The sequence below is a fragment of the Rhineura floridana genome, chromosome 2 (genome assembly GCF_030035675.1).
Source record: "Rhineura floridana isolate rRhiFlo1 chromosome 2, rRhiFlo1.hap2, whole genome shotgun sequence".
Classification (NCBI taxonomy): domain Eukaryota; kingdom Metazoa; phylum Chordata; class Lepidosauria; order Squamata; family Rhineuridae; genus Rhineura; species Rhineura floridana.
The window spans coordinates 167015925-167038556 of NC_084481.1; the positions used below are offsets into that span (position 1 = coordinate 167015925).

The following is a 22632-nucleotide window of genomic DNA, read 5'->3' on the forward strand; positions in this document are numbered from 1 at the left end:
GGCACAGAAAGCACAGAGAAGCAAAAGAGGCAGAGAGATGAGGGATGGAGAGTCAACTGAAAAGTTTGTACAGAGATGTGCGTCTTAGGAGGAAAGAGTGGAGTAGCAGGAAAGTTGGGGAAATATCAAGATTCTGAGCATGAAGAGACCAAGGAGGTTAAGGAAGGGTGCTGGACATTGTATAGCAATGTGGAATAACCAGTCAGTTCTCAGGCTGCAGATTTGCAAGGATTGGCTTCAATGGATCATTTGCTATATATGTCCCCATTGTTTTTATAGGCACGAGAACTTTCATGTCTGGAGGTTATGGTGGATATTAAGAAGTTGAAGCAACTATACACAAGTGAGGTCATTGCATCTTGAACTGGTTATGTATACATTGCTTTAAACCAATAACTCAGGAACACTGGATGATATATAATAATTGTATCCATTACATTTTCTTCACCTTTTACTTGTTTCTTGTTTTAAGGGATACAAGCAGAATTGGATATGCATATATGCCTTTCACCTATGACACTGTGTTCATTTATTTTGTAGCTGGTGTCCGTACCTTTGCAACTGAAGCCACTCTGAAGGATATGTTTGTGTGCTACAGTTCAATAAACCCAAGTTCTTTGAATGTAACATTCCAAACTTGATTCACAATGCCTTTATGTCTCAGTACTTGAGATTCATCCAATTTAGTGGTGTGTCTGCATGGCAATTTTGAAGAGTAATGAATATCTTCCTAATGAATAGCCAGCATCTACATTCTGCACACATCCTCTGCTTCATGTACTGGTTCCTTGCTTATCTCCACTCATTCACACTGTAGGTGCTGGGGGTGAATGCAGGGCTTATACAAGGACATGCAGTCAGGAAAGTAGGACTGGTATTTGGAGCTCACACAAGTTACCATTTTTTCTACATCCTTCTGTAGTTTTCCCTACTTCTGACTGAGCACCCAAGCTCCAGACTGAGTAGAGAAAACTGCTATCTAGATGTGTCCTGGGGAGAGCATCTACACGTTACCTTTACTATGGGATGCTTCTGAAATTCCCTCCCTCTGCATTTCCTGCTGAATGTTGGCACTCTGAATCACCTTTGCTGGGTTGTAATGTAACTCTGATATGTTAGTTACTCAGGGCCAGCACCAAAGGGCGGCCAGGTCAGCCCCTGGCTGAGGGGCCCTGTGGCCCAGAGGAGCACCTGAAGGGCCCCTCCTTAGGGTGTGGGGGTAGCACCTCCCTTCTGCAATCCTTGGCAGGGTCGACTCTTGACCCTGCCACAGATCGCAGAGACAGAGCTCCCAGCCCCCCCCACAGACCACTCTACCTATCTCTCCTTCCTTTCTGTGAATGCCCTGTGCGCTGTGTGCGCAGCTACCATCAATTAAGATGGCAGCAGAGGCTTCTCTAAGGAGCTTCTTCATCTTGATTGATGGCAGGCATCTGTGCACATGCCGAGTAGCACACATGCATGCCATCAATGAAGATGGTGATGGGGTATCAGCCCCTTAGAGAAGCCTCCACCGCCATCTTGGTTGATGGTAGCAACCTGCACACCCAGTGCACAGGGCATTCACAGAAAGAGAGAAGAGGTAGGTGGTGTGGTCCCACACAGTCTGTGGGGGGGCAGGGGGCCCGGGGCAGGCTGGTGCCCAAGGGCCCAGTCATGCCTGGTGCCAGCCCTGTAGTTACTTATCATTTTTTTTGGCTTGGATTGCCAGGAGAAGACAGTGAGGTTGCTTCTCAGGCCTCCAGATTTCCCATGCACTGCCATGATTCCTGCATTTATTGCTATTGTCACCAGCCCAGGAAAACTGGAAGAGGACAATGAGAATGGTCCAGGGAATTATTCTCAAATTTGGATTCTTACTCAAGAGAGATTTGGAGTATTCAACACAGGAGATGCCATATTGTGTAGCCCACTTCCCCATCTCACCCATTGTGTTCTACTCTGGGGTTCTAAATTCCCAGGATTCTGTGTAACTGGATCATAGACAAGATTATCTATTGGACAATTAAAAAAAAAGCAAGTGAGGAACTATTGCTAATTATTCTCTTTGTGTTTCATTTTATTCTCTTTAGAAGGTGATCTGACATTTACAATACAGGGTTCCTATGAAGAAACACAGAAGATTCCACTGGCTCCAGACTCCAGCCTTAGTAACATACATGTCATTCAGTTTCACTGTATCAAGAACCATCAATCAAATCTGGAAATCACATTACCTAAGAAGGTGCAATTGTCAATTGTATGTTTCCATTGACAATACTGCATAAATAATTGTTTGACTGAAAAAAACTAAGGGGAGGGAACGGAATTCTTCACCAAATTATCCTATCGCAAACTTCCAAAAATGTAATTTTAACATTTGATTTCTTTTTTTAAAAAATTGATACAGTTGGATTTAAGAGGTTTCAAAAACAAAAATAAGGACTAGATGTTCCAATAATATATTTGCCAGGTTAATTTTTGTTTAACAAAATAATGTCTCAAAGACATTTTATTGTGAAATCTGAAAATCTTCAAAATCTACAAATTTCATTTAGTATTCTGAAGTGTTGCTAAATTTTAATTTCTTAGAAAAGTTCATATCAGCTTTGTAATAAATATTGTGAAGTTACACTCTCTTGGCATAATGTAGAAATTTTGTGCTAACTCTCCATCTTCTTTTACATTTATTTTTATGTTTATTTAGCTGGGTTTATTTAAAGACGACTCAGAAAGTAATACCTCTGTGGTTTTACCTTTGAATGAGCTTCCCATAGAAGAGACAATAACTTTAGGAGAGGTGAGCTCTTTATTTCTAAGCGAATACTGAATTAAAATGATCTTCAAGGAACATGGGGAGGCCACCTTGCATAACTCAAGTATTGCATAAAAAAGATCCCAGATTCAGTTCCAAGCCTCTCCAAGTAGGGCTGGGAAGGACCCCTGTGTCAAACCTTGAAAAGCTGTTGCCAGTCACTGCAGACAATAATGGGAAGAATGGGGAAAGGGCATAGCTCAGTGGTAGAGCACCTAAGGTCCCAGGTTCAATCCCCAGCATCTCCAGGTAAGGCTAGACATGCTCTCTGCCTGAAAACCTTGGCATGCCGCTGCCAGCCAGTGTAGACAATACTGAGCTAGATGGACCAGTGATCTGTCTCAGTATAAGGTAGGTTCCTATGTTCCTATGACTGCAATCTTATACACAGATACCATGGAATAAGCCCTATGAAAATATTTGAGCTTACTTCTGAGTGAACATGCATATATTTCACTGTAAGTTAGATGGATCAGTGGTCTGATTCAGCAAAAGGGAACTTATGATGATGATGATTTTTAAAAAAGCAGTTCAGGAGCATCATTATGTGCTTTCCTAGCAGAAAGATGAACAAATTTGTGGCAAATAATGCCCAGAAAGTCTGCAACTCAGTTTCATCTGTCTCAGCATGAACTGATGGATTTGCAGTACCGGTTAAGCTGATCCATAACAGGACTGAGTTGTTTGTCCTGCTGCAAGCTGGAAGGAAGAGAATCATTTATGATATGCCTGAGATTTTACTTATTCTTTTGATTTTCAGGACAGAACATTTGATCTGCATGTAAAGACAAAAGACTGGTAAAATATTTTTCTGTGCCAATTTCTTCTAAACTCTCTCAGTTTCTTCTCAAGAAAACATGATTTTGAATCTCAGGTGTTTCTAAGCATACAGAGATCATACAAAACATCTTCCATATTTTGCTGCCCTCTCTGAATCTAAAGTTACATTCTCTGGTTCTGAATTCCAGCACAGTTGAAATTAATAGGACAAGCAGGGGGTCATGACTGTGGCTAAGGAGGAACAATAGATTTCAGGAATGTTTTGATAACATCAGAAAGCTTTCTCATTTTTTGAAATGTTTTGTCACTGCCTGTGAAATGATGAGAGATTAATTTATGTCGGCTTCTCTTGCTGTCTTTTTCAACTGGCTTTTCCAAATCTGATTGGCCACACAGTATTGTTACATTATTCAGGAAGCATTGCCCTCATTTGTTCTTAGTGGTCTCATAACATAGCCTGCTACATAGTGTTGTGTCACATCGTCCTGTTCAGTATGTAAAACCTAATTGGCTGGGATTGCCCAAATGACAAATCCAGGGATAAGAAATGTAGTAATTGGTAGGAGAGAGAAGAAAAAGCAGCAGCAAAAATAGACCCCCAAACCAGTGAATATTGCAGTCAAAAGGCTTGTGGGAAAATATTCCTATCTCCTCTGAAAATATTCTTTTTGGTTCCAAAGTCAAAAGAGGAAAATATTTGGTGGAGTTCTATTCATGACTAGCTTTTACCACTGAGTGCTCTTCTCGAACGCAAATAATTAATGGTATGTAGCCATCTTACAGTGCAATCCTGAGATGAGGGGTGCAAAGTGGCAGATGGACTATCATTTCCAAAGCCCTGCTGGCTTGTGGCAGGTGAGGTGGGAAGTGGGAGGTAGATGTCGCCTTTCTCCTCCCCATCTGTATCTTTAAAAAAAAAAGTCCAATGAGATAAATTAGTTATACCAGCTTTAAGCTGGGATAGACGAAGGACCCGATCCTGGGGCCTTTCTGAAGAACTAAAAGGCTTTGGATCCAGTGGATCCAAGGCCAGCTCTGCCCATCCCTACAATACCCCTTAGGGGGCCTGAGACTTCCTACTGCCAATGAAAACACCACTGGCAGTAGAGCTAAGTACTTTCTGCGGGTGAAGTGGGGGCCTCCACAGCAGAGGTGTCCCTCTGCCAGCAAAGTTCTACTCCAACAGTGGAGAAGTACCTTTGCCCATTCTTAAACCCTCCATTCAGTGGATGTGTGGGATAGGATAGCTTTGCCCCTTTCCCCAAAAAGACAGGTTCAAGGCAGCATTTCCATATTCAGTTTTTCTCACATGAGAGAATGTTGGAGATTGAAGGTATAGCCTGAAACTGATTTTATTTTATCCCCTTTTTAGTTTTATTGCTTTAGTCTCCTTTTAATATCACCCTCTTACATTTCTTAACTGTATTTTATATACTTTTATCTATTTTTTATTGTGTATGATTTTATTGTGAGTGCCCTGAGTGCCCTATTTTAGGGCCGGATAGAAATATTTTAAAAATAATAATCTTTATAAATTTATTTAGGCCACATTTGCACCATGCATTTATTCCACTATTATTCCATTGCAAACATCCATGGCTTTCCCCAACAATTCCTGGGAAGTGTAGTTTGCAAAGGGTACTGAGAGCTGTTAGGAGACATCATTCCCCTCACAGAGCTACAATTCTCAGAGTTCTTTGGGAAGAGGGAATGATAGTTAAACCACTTGGGGAATTGTAGCTCTGTGAGGAGAATAGAAGTCTTCTAACAACTCTCAGGACCTTTCACAAACTACATTTTCCAGGGCTCTTGGGGGAACCATGCCTGTTTAAAGTGGAATAATAGTGGAATAAATGTATGGTGTGAATGTGGCCTTATAGACATTCAATGTGCATAGCATGAAGGTATAGCTGTTGTTAGTGATGAAATCTCCTTGTTATTCAGTTAGCAAATTGAATCATGGAATACAAATCATGGACACAGCAAAATTCAACTAATGTTAAAGTACTGTATTGCAGGCCAAAAGATTTAGATGTGCGCTTGGGGTATGACTTGTGTGCAGAGGAACAGAATTTCCTTAACAAGAGAAGGAAATATGTTGCTGCTGCTTTAGAGAAGGTTCTCCAGCTGCAGGAAGGGCTGCAGGATGATGAGGTAGGTGACACAGTATCTTGCCCTTTTTCTCTTTCCCCTGTAAGATTAAAGTAGCCAGCTAGCTGCATCATTGATAGGCCAGTGCAATGTGTCCTGTAACAGATTGTTCCCTAGGGACAGAGGAGAAATTCAGTTTTGTTTGCATTTTAATGAGAAACTACCTAATTTGCACTTCTTGAACTAATACACAAACCGAAACACTGCTAGCCTTCAAAATTTCTTCTTGAATTTTGTAATGCATTCTCCAACCAAGTAATATGTACACAAATGCATCTCTTAGGGGAAAATGTGCACAAAAGTTCTTATATTTGTGAAAATAACATACAAAATGAATAATATTAGGGGAAATCGCTTGTAAAAATGTGTATATTAATCAAAATGGCATACAAAAATATGTTTACCTGCGGAAATTTGCACTAAAATGCTGACTTTTCATGAGGATTTTTTAAAAAAACAACAACCTGCAAATGGCTGCAGAAATATGGAGGACTGAATTTAATATTGGAAAAATTAGGAATATAGAGAACCAACACAGATCCATCCATACTGAAATGGAAATGGACTGCCTTCAAGTCGATCCTGACTTATGGCGACCCTATGAATAGGGTTTTCATGGTAAGCGGTATTCAGAGACGGTTTTACCATTGCCTTCCTCTGAGGCTGTGAGGCAGTGACTGGCCCAAGGTCACCCAGCGAGCTTCATGGCTGTGTGGGGATTCAAACCCTGGTCTCCCAGGTCGTAGTCCAGCACCTTAACCGCTACACTGCACTGGCTCCATACTACATCCATACTACTACTAGAATAAAATACCACCCACAAAGCTCCGGATGTGTATAGAAGTATTTACTGTCTAAGCATGGAGATGGGGGTGGGATTGGACCCCAGGAAGAAAAAAAAAGGAAAAGAACCAGAGAAGACCTCAAAGGTGCATTGAGAACAACACATGAAGCCTGATTTCAGTTATTAGACTCATTTTCAAGGGCAACTTGATTTAATCTCCTCAAGGGATTGCTAAAACAATCTTGTCTGTTAAGTTATAAAAGTAGCAAAGTCAGAGAGCATACAGAATTGTTTTAACCATCCCTCAAAGAAAACCAGTCTGCCCCCATTCCAGATTTGATGGTTTATCAAGGCTTGTGGTTCCTAAGGATGAAAACACGTTGTCGCAAAGATGCCCAGGTCCACCCAAAGTTAGATCCCTACAGTTGTATCCCGTATGAACAAGTGAAAGATCAAGAGGGATACAATAGGCTGTTCAACTGATCTTGCTCTATGTACATCATCTTCTGGTACCAATATTACAGAACATCTGCTCAGTCTTTTCTTTCATAAAAATTGTTCTTTTGGAATAAGGTCCAGTAACTTACTGTTCATTCTCTGCTTTTGTGTGCTATACAGGTACCAGTGGTGGCAATCATGACAACAGGTGGTGGGACCAGGTCATTCACAGCAATGTATGGAAGCCTTCTGGGTCTGCAGGAATTGAATCTGTTAGACTGCATTACATATATCACGGGTTTGTCTGGCACAACATGGTATGGAGGTTTTTTCTTTTCATTCACTATCTTTTACATGCCCTGTTCAGTTCATTACTTTATATGGCAACCTAGTATTCAAAACAATATGTAAGGCTTTACCTGCTATCAGTGCCACCAATGGCACAGGAGAAAATTCCCTTCTTAATAAATGAGGTGTGACTGATACAGCCTTTTTGTGCTTTATGAAAAATATGTTTTTTGTTAGATCAACCAGTTTTGAAAACTTTTAATTTACGAAAATACAGCTGATTACGTGATCATTATAATTTTTAATACAAGTGCTCATTTAAAAAGGGGCATTCACCATTGTCACACTACTTATAAGGAGAAATGCCTCTTCTGCTATAAGGCCCTCTTTGGTAGCGGCCCTCCATCTGTGGAATACCCGAGCCTCCCTAGAGAGGCTTGCCTGGTGCCTACTTTAATATCTTTTTCATGTCAGGCAAAGATTTTTGTTTTCTGGGGTCTTTCAATATCTCTATTTTTTTATATCATTAATCTCTCTCTCTCTCTGAAGAATGATGGCTATTTAACCAGTTTTAGTTTCTATAGTTAGGCTGAGTTTTGTTGTTGCTCTATTTGGATTGACTGCTAGGTTTGATTTGTCTCTCTTGCTCTCTGTTGTCCTCTGATGTCTTTATTTGGGTTGCAGCTGTTAGGAAAAGCTACAGTGTGGCTTTCTCTGAACTTGAGGTATCTGTGCCATTAGTTGCGTGTCTTTTAAAACTCAGGGCTATGGGGAATTTATATGAAGATGCTGATTGGTCACAGAAATACATGGAGGAAGCCATTAACAAAGCCCAGAAGCAAGTGTCAAAGTCCAAGTTTAACTCTTTGTGCATGGATAAACTGAAGTATTATTACAATGAACTGAAACAAAGAACTGAAGAAGGACACAACACTTCATTTATAGACCTCTGGGGGCTTGTCGTTGAGTCCATGTTTCATGATGAGGTAATCTACCCAGTATTTATTTATTTCGGTCATAGACCAGCAGATGAGCCAATGGCTGTAGCTTTTTTTTTTATTTTGAAACATGATTATTAATAGAGGTGGAATGGAGGTAGGCACATAGGGCCAAATTGTTTGAAGGGTAGTGGTTTGAAAGGAAAGTACATATTTACACAATGCATAATTAAGTTATTGAATTCTGCTGCCTCAAGATGTGCTGATGACTACAAGCTAAGATGGCTTTAAAAGGGGATTAGACAAAGTCTGTCACTGGCTATTAGCCATGAAGGCTATATAGACCCTCAAGATTCAGAGAAATTATGTCACCAAATGCCAGTTGCTAGAAAACAACAGTGGGAGAATGCTATTGCCCTCATGCTCTGTTGTGGCCTTCCTCAAAGCATCTGATTGGCCACTGCATCAGACCTTTTGGGCTGATTCAGTAGGGCTCTTCTAGTGTTCTTACATGTGTACATACAAGACACATCTCCCCCACACCCCAGTCTGCATACAGATGACTCTGCACCCCCCTTTGCCTGTTGCTGTCCATCTACACCTCACATGACAGTAAGCACTGGACTGGCATGGCTCTTGTTATCCAAGCATTAGTTGACAACATCAGTTGACAGGATCCTCTACTGAAACTCTTTGTTGGGAGATGGTGCTGCCTGCTGGTCTCTGCTCTGTTCCTTCCACAGCCCAGCTGGAAAGTGAGTTGGGCAGGCCAGAAATCAGGGGCTGGAATGACAGGGATGAAGAAGCCTCAAGAAGCACTCAGGTGGAGGATAAATTAGCATCTCTCTCTCTCTCTCTCTCTCTCTCTCTCTCTCTCTCTCTCTCTCTCTCTCTCACTCACTGTGTGTGTGTTTGTGTGTGTGTGTGTAACTGCCAAACTGGGTGATTGGGAGGGAAGAGAGAATGCAGACAGAAGAGGAGAGGTGGAAGGACAGAAAAAGCTGAGAGGGGAGGCAAGCAGCACAGTTCTGGAAGGGTGACTATACCATACAGGAGAAAGGGAAGGAACAGAGAGGGGAAGCTTTACCTCAGAGGATAAGAAGGAAGGCAGCAAAGGGAATAATAGAGGAAGGTCTGGGGACCAAGAAGAGTGTGAGAATATTAAGGGTCTCAGGCAAGACCACTACTGAAATGTTTTTAAAAGGACAGGATCCCATGATGATAGGAGTACACAGGCTCACAGAGTGAGGGGCTGATTGGGTGGTCTCTATGTATCCTAGGAACATATAGAGGGCACTTTATTTCTGTTTAGCATAGAACACATTTGTATTTTTAATGCTTTCCTAGTTTTTCAGTTGCATTCTGTTCCTGGATCTTAGTATTTTGATATATATTTTAATATTGTTATACACCTCCCTAAGACTTGACATGGAAGTCAGTATAGAATTTTTTTAAATAAATAAATAAACAATATAGGCAATATAACAATCTATGCATACATGTTAGCAAATGCATATGTACACACATATATTCAGATCTTAGATTCCAGCTCAACCTTAAACTAATAAATCTATAATGTTGATCACATTTGTTCTCTCTCACTTCCAGAAAGATAACCATACACTCTCAGATCAGAGAGCAGCTCTGAGTAAGGGTCAAAATCCCTTACCCATTTATTTGGCTATTAACCTCAAAGACAACTACAGTGCTCAAGATTACAAAGGTAATGTTGCTAATACATATTAATGGAAATGGAAATGGACTGCCTTCAAGTTGATTCCGACTTATGGCGACCCTATGAATAGGTTTTTCACAGTAAGTGGTATTCAGAGGTGGTTTACCATTGCCTTCCTCTGAGGCTGAGAGGCAGTGACTGGCCCAAGGTCACCCAGTGAGCTTCACGGCTGTGTGGAGATTTGAACCCTGGTCTCCCAGGCCGTAGTCCAACACTCTAACCACTACACCACACTGGCTCTCTTGATGGGCCTTAGAAGCTAATATCTGGAGGGCCTTAGAAGCTAATATTTGGAGGGGCGCAGGTCTCCTATCCAGGTTCTAATTATATATTAATAAAGTGTGCTAAATTAATCAGTATTCACTCATATCCATAATTCTTTATTAACAAATATAAATATATTAACAAATTTTGATTTTCTATATTTTTGTAAGAAAATAGAACCCATTCAAATTCTAGCATGTTTTCTTTTTCATCTTAGCCAGGAACAGAAGGAAGTATATTATTACAATAATATAATACTAAACAGTCAATTTCTACCAGCAAACCTATTTTTAGCTGACTGAGTAGTTTCCTTCTATGTGCAGGATTTCAGTTCTCTAGCTTTGTACTGTTAAAAGGTTTTTCATTATATATGTGCAAAGCTACTATTCAAATGAATGAATGAATAGTCTGATTGTTTTCTACTCACAGGGTTTTTTTTTAACCTTTGAATGAAGGGCTGGGGCTGTTAAAGAGGTTGCCCTTTAAAATATTATATGACAACACCAGGTCCTAGTTAAGATAAACAGCAGGTCTTTGGCATCAATATTGATTGATTGATTGATTATTTGATTTATATCCCACCCTTCCTCCCAGCAGGAGCCCAGTACGGCAAACAAAAGCACTAAAAACACTAAATCATCATAAAAACAGACCTTAAAATACATTAAAACAAAACAACATTAAAAACATTTTTTTAAAAAGCTTTAAAAACATCTTAAATAAAAAGGGTTAAAAAACATATTGTTTAGGAAAAAAAAGGTTTTTAAAAAAAGTACCTTGGAATAATAAAGCAAAAGCAATTCAGAGTTTTGTGCCAGTCTTGAAAAGGGTTTAGAAACTTCAGATAGCAACAGTTATGAACATGCTATTGAACATTATATTGAGGATCAAAGAGAGGAGTAGGATTGGAGGAGAGGTATCAAGGCCAATGTCAATGTTGTAGGCTCAATCTACAACCTTCTACTGGAGGATGTGAAAAACCTTCCTCTGCCTGTGTGGAATTTTGTGGAAGGGAAGGGACTACCTTCCACCAAAGGCCAGAATAGTCAGCCATGAAGGAGAGGCTTCTGGGACTGGCCTACCATCACCTCACTCTGCACCCTTGTATAGAAGAAAGTAGAAACACTCACCACTGCTGCTTCACACCAACCTCTTCCTACCATCTTTTAAAAGCTGCAGTCTCTCCTTTGTTCAAGTAGCAATTGCTCTCCTTTGACTAAGTTACTGCTGCCAGAGGAAATGAAGAAACTGTAGTCTGTACGTAGGGATAGGGGAGAAATTCACTTCAGTTTGCACTTTATGAGAACCAAAACACAGCCATCCTTTGAAATTCAGACTTCTTTTAATTTTGCATTGCAGTTCTCCCAGGGGTGTAGTCATCTAGAGTCTCAGGGGATCTTAGACCCCTCACACCTTTGGAAGTCAGGTTCCAGCAGGGTCCCTATGTCTCCAGCATCCAATCAGCATGAAAGTGGAGTGTGTTAGCAACTGAGAAGAGTAATCTCACTTGCTTCCTTGTCCTTTCATGCTGATTGGACAATGCAAAATGCATTATATAAGGGAAAATTATAAAATTGCTTGCAAAAATGTGTACATTAGTCAAAAGTGCATACAAAATGTGTTTAAGTAATTTGGTCAAGAATTTTCATGAGGATTTTAATTTTTTTTTTAAAAAAATGGCAAATTGCTGCATAAATGAGAACTAAATTTAAGAAAGGAAAAATAAGAAACTAGGAGTACTGAAATTGCAAGATCCTTCCATCTCTATCTGTACACTTCGGTCAATTCCGTTACTGAGAATATCTGCGTATTCAAACTTCATTTTGTTGCCTCTCAGAATGGCTGGAATTCACTCCTTATGAAATGGGAAGCTTTAAATATGGAGCCTATATCGGTTCAGAAGATTTTGGTAGTGAGTATTTCATGGGACGACTAATGAAGACGCTCCCAGAAAGTCGGATCTGCTTCTTGGAAGGTGTGTGTCTGTGTGTAAAGCTAGGCTGAATTCACTTGCCCTCCTACCCGTTCATTTCTGCTTTCTAGTGTCTAAGGGCGCAATCCAACTTGCATTTACACTGGGCTGAGGGGAGGTGGATGGGGTAGATCTCCAGCTGAGCTGGCTGGGTCTAACTTAGCTGGACTATGCCGACATACATCCCTTAGCCTGGCTCAGCTGGCCCAGCCCAGCTCAGCCAGGGCTTAGGTAGCTCAGCCAAGACCGGCATAAATGAAGCTGGTATAAGTTAGTATAAGTCTTGAAAAAGAGTGTGTCAGGGATGTGTCAGGAGAGGGGCTGAGGAATTAGGCAACGTCCAGAGCTCTCCTGCAGGTCCCAATTGAGGCAAAATTCACGCTTGGAAGAAGGTTGATCTAAGAAAAAAATATATACTAGAAGTGAATGGAAAAGGCTTACACCCTGGTAGGAGTATTTGGGAGAGCAGGCTTTTACTTTCTGATCCCTGCATGTACCTTCCAGCTGAACCAGTGTTCAGGCAATCCAGAGGCTCCTGAATGGCAAATGAATGTGGTGAAATTTTACACTGGCTTCTCTTGCACCGGTTGCACTGTTTTGGATTCTTTGGCATAGCTACTTGAGGGACAGTTGGTGTACTGAGTGACGTGTGCCACACATTGCTAGAATCTTTAACACAACACATTAAATGCAGGGCCTGATGTCAGTATGAAAGCTTATCTTCTGAACAAGGTAATTATGAACTTCAGTAAGTTTTAGCCATATTGCTAAAGGTACCAGAGTGCGTATTTCCACCATAGTCATCATGACCTCCTTTCAGGGTTGGGAATGGGGAGATGAAATATGCAGAAGGGAAACTGAAAACAGCCCTTTCAGCATGGCCCTGATTTAGGATTTTGGTGCAGCTATGAAACCTTACATACAAAAGAGATTTTGAACTTGTGGCTTTCCAAAGGTTATTGGACTCCAACTCCCATCAGCTCCAGCCACCATGGCAAATGGTCAGGGATGATCTGAAGGGCCATAGGTTCTTCACTCCTGATATGCATGCTTGTTTCTATTGCCTATGGCATCAGCCCAACCTTTACATTTGTAAATGCATTTGTAAATAGATATATTATAAGTAGGAACAAGAGCACTCCTGTTCAGTCTTCCAACTTGCCAGCCACACTTTCACTTGGGATACTCCATTCCATTCCTCCTCCCCTCCCCAGTTTTCCATTTTCTCCCCCTACTCCCCAAATAGACACTCCCCATTCTGTGGCCACAGTGTATGCTCCATCCTCATTGGGCTGTTTGGGGGAGGAGCTTTGCTCCCTATTTTGTTTTTACCCTAAATATTTTTTCTATAACTGTAAATCTTGGCCTTCCCCCAAGCATGCTGATACCTCCTTTCTTTTCTTCCCAGTAGCCCCATTTTTGCTACTTAGAATCATAACTCAGCACCGGAGTTCATTATTAGTATAGTTAATAAAGGCATTATAAAGTTCCAGTGATGTTTTCCTTCAGAGAAAACTTATTCTGTAAAGGTTGTGCTGAATTTCCCACAGCTAAGTAAAGGCCTGGTTTGTTTTTGTGACAGTACTCACCTGTACGGAGTATTGGCACCTCTTTTTTTGCTGCCCATACAAACCATTTTGTGCTGGTATCCACTATCCACAGAGCTGTTATCAAGATATGAGTACTGGCACCTCAGTTGTTTTTTTTACTAAAAAGCACTGAGTAAAGGGAAGCACAAAACCATAGTTTCCCAGGTTGAGGCCATATTTTACACAGCAGAATGTCTTTGTACAATTAAAAGACATTTAGTGAGTTCCAGTGCAAGGCAAAAAATCTGTTTCCTTCAGAGATTTCACTTGTTTAGTACTTTTAAATCTGTTGTATTTCACAGGGATGTGGAGCAGTATATTTTCTTTGGATTTCATGTTTTTCTGGAATTTGGCCAATAACTCAGAAGACTTCTGGCACAGGTGGACAAGAGACAAAATAGAAGAAATTGGTAATGCGACTTCCTCTTTCTTCTTTGCCTTTCCTGTTTTTTAAAGTGATTGTTGACACACCCTTGCTTGATAACAGAGTTGAGTAGATTAATTAACTTGTTCCAGTAAAAGGAGACAGGAAGTAGTCTTGTATGATTCTATTAAAGAAAAGGTATTTGTGATCATAGGATCATAGTCAGACCATCGGTCCATCTAGCTCAGAACTGTCTACACTGAGTGGCAGCAGTTCTCAAAGGTTTCAGACAGGATTCTCTCCCAGCCCGAGCTGGAGATGCTAGGGACCGGACCTAGAACCTTCTGCCTGCACTACCACTGAGCTACACCGCTTCCCCTATCACAGGCCTTTCACACTCAGGAGAGGACACTAACTCAACACAAATGCAGGCCAAAATTCTCCCAGTTACCTTGATAAGCAGTATGAGAGACAAAATCTGCTTCAGATGTAACCCATTAATTATGGAGTGTTTTTACCTTCTGGCATGTTCAGGCTACATATGAAAACGTGTAGTTTAGACATTTTGTAATGTATGTTTGTAATGTTTGTAATCCACCCTTCACTTGAAGGTCCCAAGGTGGCACATCCATAAACAACAAAACCCTAATTAACAGTGTATAAAAATTTAAAAAGTCAGTTAATTATCAACATCAATACACATAAAAATCACTAATAAAAATGCTCAGGCTGCATGAGCTAGAATAAAAACACCCGTGGTCAACCATGCACTTCATCTCTCCTCAAAAGCCCGGACAAAGAGGTGCACTGAAAACAGTGTTGCAGAATAAGGTACTGTGGAGTAGAGGCTATTCCTGAAGTTTGGTGACACCACAGAAAAAGATTAGTAGCAGTAGTTGTGGTCTATAGTTATCTTAGATTTTATTTCCAGTATAGTTACAGCATTTTGTCACTTCTGAAGCTGCTTTATCAGACCGTTGATCCACCTAGCCTAGATATCCTTTAACTGGATATGCCAGGGAAGGATTGAACCAGTGATCTTCTGCATACAAAAGTTGTTCTTTCACTAAGCTATTGTCCCTCCATACGACTCTGTGAGCCAAATGCCACGGTATCCATGAGCACGAGTATAGTCAAGGGATATTCAACATTTTTTCTGTCTTTTGCAGATGATTCTGTTCCACCTTCAAGACCACATGAATTGGAAACCCACATAGTCACTTCCCAGGGCCAGCTTTCTTCTTCTCTCCGAGATGTCTTAACAGGACGCCCAACGATAGCAGAGTATCCCAATTTCCTGCGGGGCTTCCAGTTTCACAATGAGTACTATGAGAATGAGCACTTTTCCACATGGAAAAAAGGTAAAGGTGTCCCCACACTTGTAGTGCAAGTCATTTTCGACTCTTAGGGTGACGACTTGCGATGTTTACTAGGCAGACCGTATATATGGGGTGGGATTGCCAGTTCCTTCCCCGGCCTTTCTTTACCCCCCAGCATATGCCGGGTACTCATTTTACCGACCATGGATGGATGGAAGGCTGAGTGGACCTCGACCCCTTTTACCGGAGATTTGACTTCCTCCTTCCATTGGAATCAAACTCCGGCTGTGAGTAGAGCTTCGGCTGCGTTACCGCCACTTAACACTCTGCGCCACGGAGGAATCTCATGGAAAGGCACAGTAAAAATCCTACAGTTATCTTAGTGCACATTTCTCTTAATATACACATTTTTGTATGCAAGTTTGCCTAATATACATATTTCCCTAATATATAATGCATTTTGTATCCTGTTTTCACTAACATATGCATTTTAATACACATTTTTCTTGAAGGTATGCATTTTTGTAATTTTTTTGGTTGAAGACTGAGCTGCAAAATTCTGAGACGTGTAAACTTTGGAGGATAGCTGTATTTCAGTTTATGTATTTTTTTGGGGGGGGAGTGCAAAATAGATAGGGTCACATTAAAATGCAATCTGAACTAAATTTCTCTCCCACCCCTTGTATCTGCTAGTGACTTTGAGTAGCTTTTCATCTGATAAAGTGGGTACTATCAGGAGGTAAACCACAGTATTCATTACAAATTCACCTGGAATTTGTACACATACTAAGAAAACATACCTATTGCAAAGACAATATTAAACAGGTACTATTAGAGGATGCCGGAGAACCACTAGGCTGAGCAGGGGAACACAGCACTCCTTCAGTGTAATTACTTAATGGTATTTTAAAAGACTCTTGCTGAGGTTAGTCAAGGGACAACTGTCAAGGTCATACCAAGGTTGTATGCAGGTGCACCAGTCTTGGAGGGTCTCTTAGAGGTCCTAGAAAAATGAAGGTGAACAGCAGCAGGCAGGAGGTACTGCTTAGTTGGCCATGAAAAGACAGAGGTCCCATCTCCTAGAATTTACACCAAAGGTGGACAGTCTGGAGGCCCTACACTGCCTGCCAAAGCAGGGATTTATGTGGGATATCCCTGTTCCCTTCTGCAGCTGGAGAATGCTCTGTAGACCATGGTCACTTGAGCCACATCCCATGAGATGCCTGGCTTTAATCAAGCCTCGGTAGTTAGGACAGCAAAACCATTGCATGCAATCCAGGAGGGGATGGATGCATCAGGACCCTCTTTCAACCCTGATTTATTTATCTGAAACTTTTTATCTCTCCTTTCCCCAAGAGTCTTCAAAGCAGCTAACAGCAACACATTAATAAAATAAAGTATGACTCACAATGCTATTTTTTAAATAAACTACAACAATTGGGAGCAGCAAAGGTTAAAACAGTCATTAAGTAGCAGTAATACATGGAGTTTAGAATAAAGAAAAGGACACTCCTTTATTTTTTCCCTAGGGGCTTTTGTTGCTTTTGCAGAAAGTTGATTTGCAATATTTGCTTTTCAGATACTGTGCTGGATAATCTACCTAACCAACTAATGGAAACAGCAGAACATCCTCTGTCTCTGGTGGAAGCTGGTTTTTTCATCAACACCAGCTACCCACCCCTTCTGAGACCTCAGAGAAAAGTGGATTTGATACTACATTTAAATTATAGTGGGGGCCCACAGATCTTTGTAAGATACATTAATTTGTTCCTGTCTTTCTTTTATCAGCTCCAGTGCAGCTCCTTTAGTATATGAAGAGTTAACTGATTTCAAAAGATTATACTTTGCTATTTTGCACTCATTCATTGTCCCCACACTTGCAAAGAAGACTCGTGAGATGTAGCACTGGTTTGAGTGTTATATTTAGTCAAATATAAGAGGCTTTGAATCAGAATTCAAACATTTCCAATCAACCAAATCATAACACATGGACAGGCAAAGAATTAAATTGCAATCTCCCCAGACCCCTGGGCATGTAGCACAGCCCCTAAAAACCAAACAAATCAAACTCAACAGTATCAAGTAAGCAAAACGTGAAGGGTCCCAAAAAGCGGGACTCAACCAAAGAATTCCTGGTTGGCCCCATAAGGTGACCAGCATTGCCCATACTGCATTAGGGAGGGTGCAAACGAACACAAGAAGCAGGTTCTAGAGTGTGGAGTGGTCTTAAATATGTCTGTTCCGCTCTCTCCCCTTCCTTTGGGGGTCTCCCTCCCAAGTCATCCTTTCCCAGGGAGGGATGAGGGCAAACCAGTCCCCACATGACCTGTGGGAACGCCATTTGCGTAATTTATATAGATTGCAAAATTCAGCTTTGCTTGGCACAGTACAGACTGACTTAGCTTGTCACCTTTTTATGTTCAGAGAATAGATAGCCTTGAATATATTATTGCTTGGGGAAAGCGATTCTTTTCTTAGATAGTTGTGCCATTGAGATTTGGGGTGCCATGTGGAACATGGTTGTGTGAATGCCATTGGTATAACTGGGTAGTGCCCATTGTGTTTCTGGTGGTGAGCAATGTCCATGTTGTGTTGTGACTTTAACTCTACCCCATCCGTTATATACAGATTAGTCCGCACAAACTGCTTTTGAGTGGGATTTTCAAGACTCTCCTGAAAACAATTAAAACATAGCAGGTGCACACTGTGGAGTGTCCATCTTTCAAATCCTACTAAAGATATGGAAGCTTAGGGGCAGTATTCAACAATCTCATTCCTTCCACGCAAGGATTTCTGTTCTTTGCAATGGAGCGTCCTGCCTCTCCTCCCACCACTCCCAATCTGTTTGGGGAGTTTTCCCAACCCTCCAGAGCAGATTTGGGAAAGGTGTGCAGCATGCGTGGTGAGAGGAGGGGGGAAGTTCCATTGCAAAAGAGGGAATCCTGGCGCTGATGGAATGAGTAACCTCACTAGGCTTTTAGATATTGAAACAGACTATACTTAAATTGGTTGGTACAGCATTAATTTTGTCTTGTATTTAACTTTCACAGTAAATTTCTTGGTGGTTTATTATCTAGAATTTGGACCGCTTTTCCCCATACACCTCTAAGCTTGGAATCCCATTTCCCAAAACTGAATTCAGTGAGGAAGACAGGAAACATCAGAAGGAGTGTTATGTGTTTGAAGATACAGATAATGTAGCAGCTCCTGTCGTGCTCTTTTTCCCGCTAACAAATGATACCTTCAGAAAATACAAAGAGCCTGGTAAGTGAGGAAAAGTCAATGAGCTTCCCAACATCAGAATAACTAGACCTTCGTTTCCTAAATAACCCCTTCTTATTAGCAGACTTGTCTGTCTGGAGGTTGTGGAGGAAGCTTTTGATATCTCAGCCAACTCCTATTATTCCATTTCTTCACCATCCATTATTTTACTATCAAAATAAGCTCTCAGACTTTGCTTGTTGGGAGGTAAAGGGGCTTTACACATTACATGACTTATTCATGAATGGAGTTCCACTTACTATTAAACAAATTCAGGAAAAATTATATCCACATCAATGTACTTGGTATCAGTTACTTCAGGTTTAGCACTTTTTAACAATACCTTCTGTGGGACAGGGACAGAAATCATTGACTTCATTTGAGAAGTATTTGGTGGGAACATCATTCACTAATAAGCATTCTTTATCATCTTTATATTATTACTAGATCTAACTACTGGAACTTTACATAGTCTATGACAACAATGGGAGGAAGATGTTGGTATGGAGATTGATTCTGTAAAATGGGGACATTTATGGGATAAATTCCCATTTCATTCAATGTCAGCAAAACTGTGAGAAAATTCATATAAAATTATTCATAGGTGGTATTTAACTCCATTAGTTTTGCATAGAATCAATAATACTGCTACACAGAGGTGTTGGAGGGGGTGTGGAGAGCTTGGAAGTTATTTTCATATGTGGTGGACATGTGTTGCTGTTCAGGCATTTTGGAAAAAAGTGTTTCATGAAATTGGGATGATTACATGGCAGAACATCAAGTCTGATCCTGTAATCTCCTGTAAGGAGATAATCTATCACTGCACTCTAAGGATCTAATAGTAACCTTCCTAGTGGCAGCAAGAATTGTAATTGCTCGTCATTGGAAAAAGATTGATTATAATTTAATAGAATTATGGTACCCTCAGGTAAAAGGGGTCGAGATCCACTCAGCCTTCCATCCATCCGTGGTCGGTAAAATGAGCACCCGGCATATGCTGGGGGGTAAAGAAAGGCCGGGGAAGGAACTGGCAAACCTACCCCATATATACAGTCTGCCTAGTAAACGTCGCAAGTCGTCACCCTAAGAGTCGAAAACGACTCGCACTACAAGTGCGGGGACACCTTTACCTTTTTACCCTCAGGTATGGAACATGGCTTTAATGGAAAAATTAACACAACAAAGATTGGCAAGGCAGGATCCAAATAAAAAAGATAACTTTCATATTAAATGGTTTATGTTTATAAGATATGTAGTAGTGGGCGAGCATGATTTCTATAAGCCATCAACTCATGCCTCATTATGGAGGGATGTATACAGATAGTCTGTGTAGTTTATTGCACTAAATCCATCTACAAAAAGGAAATTCCTAGATCTCTATGGTGTTCTGTGTATAAAATGTTATGCTTTTTAAAGCTTACATTAATCTCAGTAACTCTCTTCTCCATCTCTTTTTTATTTATTGATTTCTTATTTTTATTATTACTATAATTTCAAACCTTTTATTTTTTTCTTCCTTTTAAAATTTATTTATGTATATATGTTTTGATTGTATAAGCTATATGTCAGTACATTGTAACAAGCATTTAAATTGTTACGAAGTTTTTGATTTATACATTTAAGGAAGTTGGTTTAACAAAAAAGAAAAAGACAAAAGAAATAATTTAAGAGATGTAGTAGAAAACTTTTGAGCATCTTGGTCAAGTCTTATTGTATATGGGGTTATGTGAGTGAGTGAGTGAGTGAGTGAGTGAGTGAGTGAGTGAGTGAGTGAGTGTACATGGACCATTCTAAAAAGACTATATAGGAAAACTCAAAGTGGAAAAGAGGACAATTATTAAACAAGGGCTATTAACACAAAAATGAATTCTTTATGTGCAACAATGTGAATAATGCTCCCTTTTTATCTTTCTTTGGTTGTGTGTTATGTATTGTTTTATACTGTTCTGATATTTGTGTGGCAAAGAAGAAATAAAATGTATTAAAAAAAAGAATAACTAGTCACACCCCAATTGTACTCTTCATTAGATATATACTGCCCAGCACACTCAAGTGCTCCTTTGGTTAAATTGTTGTTCTTATGATGAGTGCCAGATCCTGCATATAGAAGTGCACTTAAATATGGGTTGATGCTGTTTGGGCAGATTTTGAGCACATGGCAAAGTGTTGGGTGGCTTCCCTTGTGTGTTATAAAGCAACAGTTTGGGAGAATTGTGGAACAGTGATACAATGCCAAACAAAGGTATCTGTTTTAGCATATATTCTCCCCATTTCCCCCAAGTGACTATTTTGTAGCTGACTATCTTCCTATAGTTAACAATATCTAGATGCATCTATCAACCCCACATGATAGATGTGCAAAATCTTATATTGGTAAAGTGTTGGCATCAGTTCAATGTTTAATAGCCTTGCACAATACACTCTGAATTGTTTCAGGAGCTTCCCTCCTCCTGACTGGAGGTGGCACGGGAGGCAGAGGGGTCTGCATAGGAGGAAGATTCTGATCTTCCCAGGCACTATGCATAAAATGAAAACTTGTGTGATCTTAGTTCATTACCAGCCTCTGGCTCTCAACAAATGCCCCACCATGCTGACAGCGGATTGGTCCGTGTTCATTTTTGGCAAAATTTGGTGTGATTTCATACAAAGTTTTATAGGCCCTTTGGATAATCTTACATTCTAATTTATAGGACCCAAAGTCAGCACAACTCCCAGAGATCTAAGGAAGATGTCATATTTAAGGAAGACCAATAATATTGTCCTTATCAGATTAATGTGAATGGCCCAACTATATTCATTTTTATTTATTTATTAAATTTATATCCCACCCTTCCTACCAAAGGATAGGTTCGCAGCAAACCCAGAAGTGACAAAACAGTCAAAACTTCTTAGAACAGTTCCCATACAGATGCAGATTGCATGTATATTTTGTTGTCCTAGAGACTGAAGCCTTATTGCCAAAATTCACTGTGTGTTTTTCCCCCCTAGGTGTGGAACGCAGCCCCACAGATACAGAAGGCGATGTAGATGTTTGTAGCTGGCTTTCCCCGTATACTACAAAGGAGGTCACCTTCTCAGAAGAGAATTTTCACAAAATGATAAAATTGACTAGGTACAACATTTTGAACAATGAGAACAAGATTGTTGAAGCCTTGCGTGTAGCTATGAAGCGGAGAAAACAGAAGGAGTTATAAGCACTATTATTGCTAGTTTGGCTGCAATCCTAACTTATCCTTTTGCAAATTTGGTTGCAGCCCCATTGAACATCACGAGACTTATTTGTGACTGAATAATAATAAAAAGCTTTATTTGCAGTTTAAAAGTGTCCGTGTGTTATGTGCCTTTAAGTCGATTACAACTTATGGTGATCCTATGAATCAGCGACCTCTAATAGCATTTGTTATAAACCACTCTGTTCAGATCTTAATTTAAAAGTAATCCCTCTGTTTTTAATTACTGGACTGATGCCGATGGGCATATTGCCGTGTTGGTTGCTGACACCTTTTTTCTGATGAAAAAGAAAAGGTAAAATGATAGCTTTTCCTTCACATTTGTATCCATAGTTAGCAAAGTGTGGAGAAAGTGCAAATTTCTCCCTCTCTCATAATACTAGAACTTGGAGCTATCCAGTGAAGCTAAATGTTGGAAGATTCAGGAGAGACAAAAGAAAAGTACTTCATACAGCACATAGTTAAACTATGGAATTTGCTCCCACCAAATGTAATAACGGCCACCAACTTGGATGACTTTGAAAGAGGATCAGGCTGTGTGCACAGCATACTTTTAAATCACATTCAAACCATGCTCCCCTCCAAAGAATCATGAGCGCTGTAGTTTCTTAGGGGTGCTAGGAATTGTAGTTCTGTGAGGGGTAAGCTACAGGTTCCAGGATTCTCTGGGGAAAATGTGCTTCAAAGGTATGGTGCATGCACAGCCTTAGACAAATTCATGGAGG

The 22632-nt window shown here is 40.4% G+C and overlaps 1 protein-coding gene across 3 annotated transcripts in view; it reads left to right on the top strand.

The window, feature by feature from the left end:
- Positions 1-21984, top strand: part of LOC133377363 (cytosolic phospholipase A2 epsilon-like) — a 56681-nt gene extending 34697 nt beyond the window's left edge. Inside the window, exons 8-21 of one of the 3 annotated variants that reach the window (XM_061611321.1) lie at positions 280-343; positions 2073-2239; positions 2687-2779; positions 3555-3592; positions 5593-5728; positions 7128-7264; positions 7999-8221; positions 9782-9896; positions 12010-12147; positions 14036-14143; positions 15267-15458; positions 16996-17165; positions 18494-18680; positions 21666-21984. In XM_061611321.1, coding sequence (XP_061467305.1) covers positions 280-343; positions 2073-2239; positions 2687-2779; positions 3555-3592; positions 5593-5728; positions 7128-7264; positions 7999-8221; positions 9782-9896; positions 12010-12147; positions 14036-14143; positions 15267-15458; positions 16996-17165; positions 18494-18680; positions 21666-21871 — 1974 coding nt within the window. In that variant the 3' untranslated portion in view covers positions 21872-21984. Of the gene's footprint in view, positions 1-279; positions 344-2072; positions 2240-2686; positions 2780-3554; positions 3593-5592; positions 5729-7127; positions 7265-7998; positions 8222-9781; positions 9897-12009; positions 12148-14035; positions 14144-15266; positions 15459-16995; positions 17166-18466; positions 18681-21665 lie in introns of those variants that run through there. The other 2 variants (XM_061611322.1, XM_061611323.1) reach the window with 2 other exon arrangements.
- Positions 21985-22632: the final 648 nt, after the last annotated feature.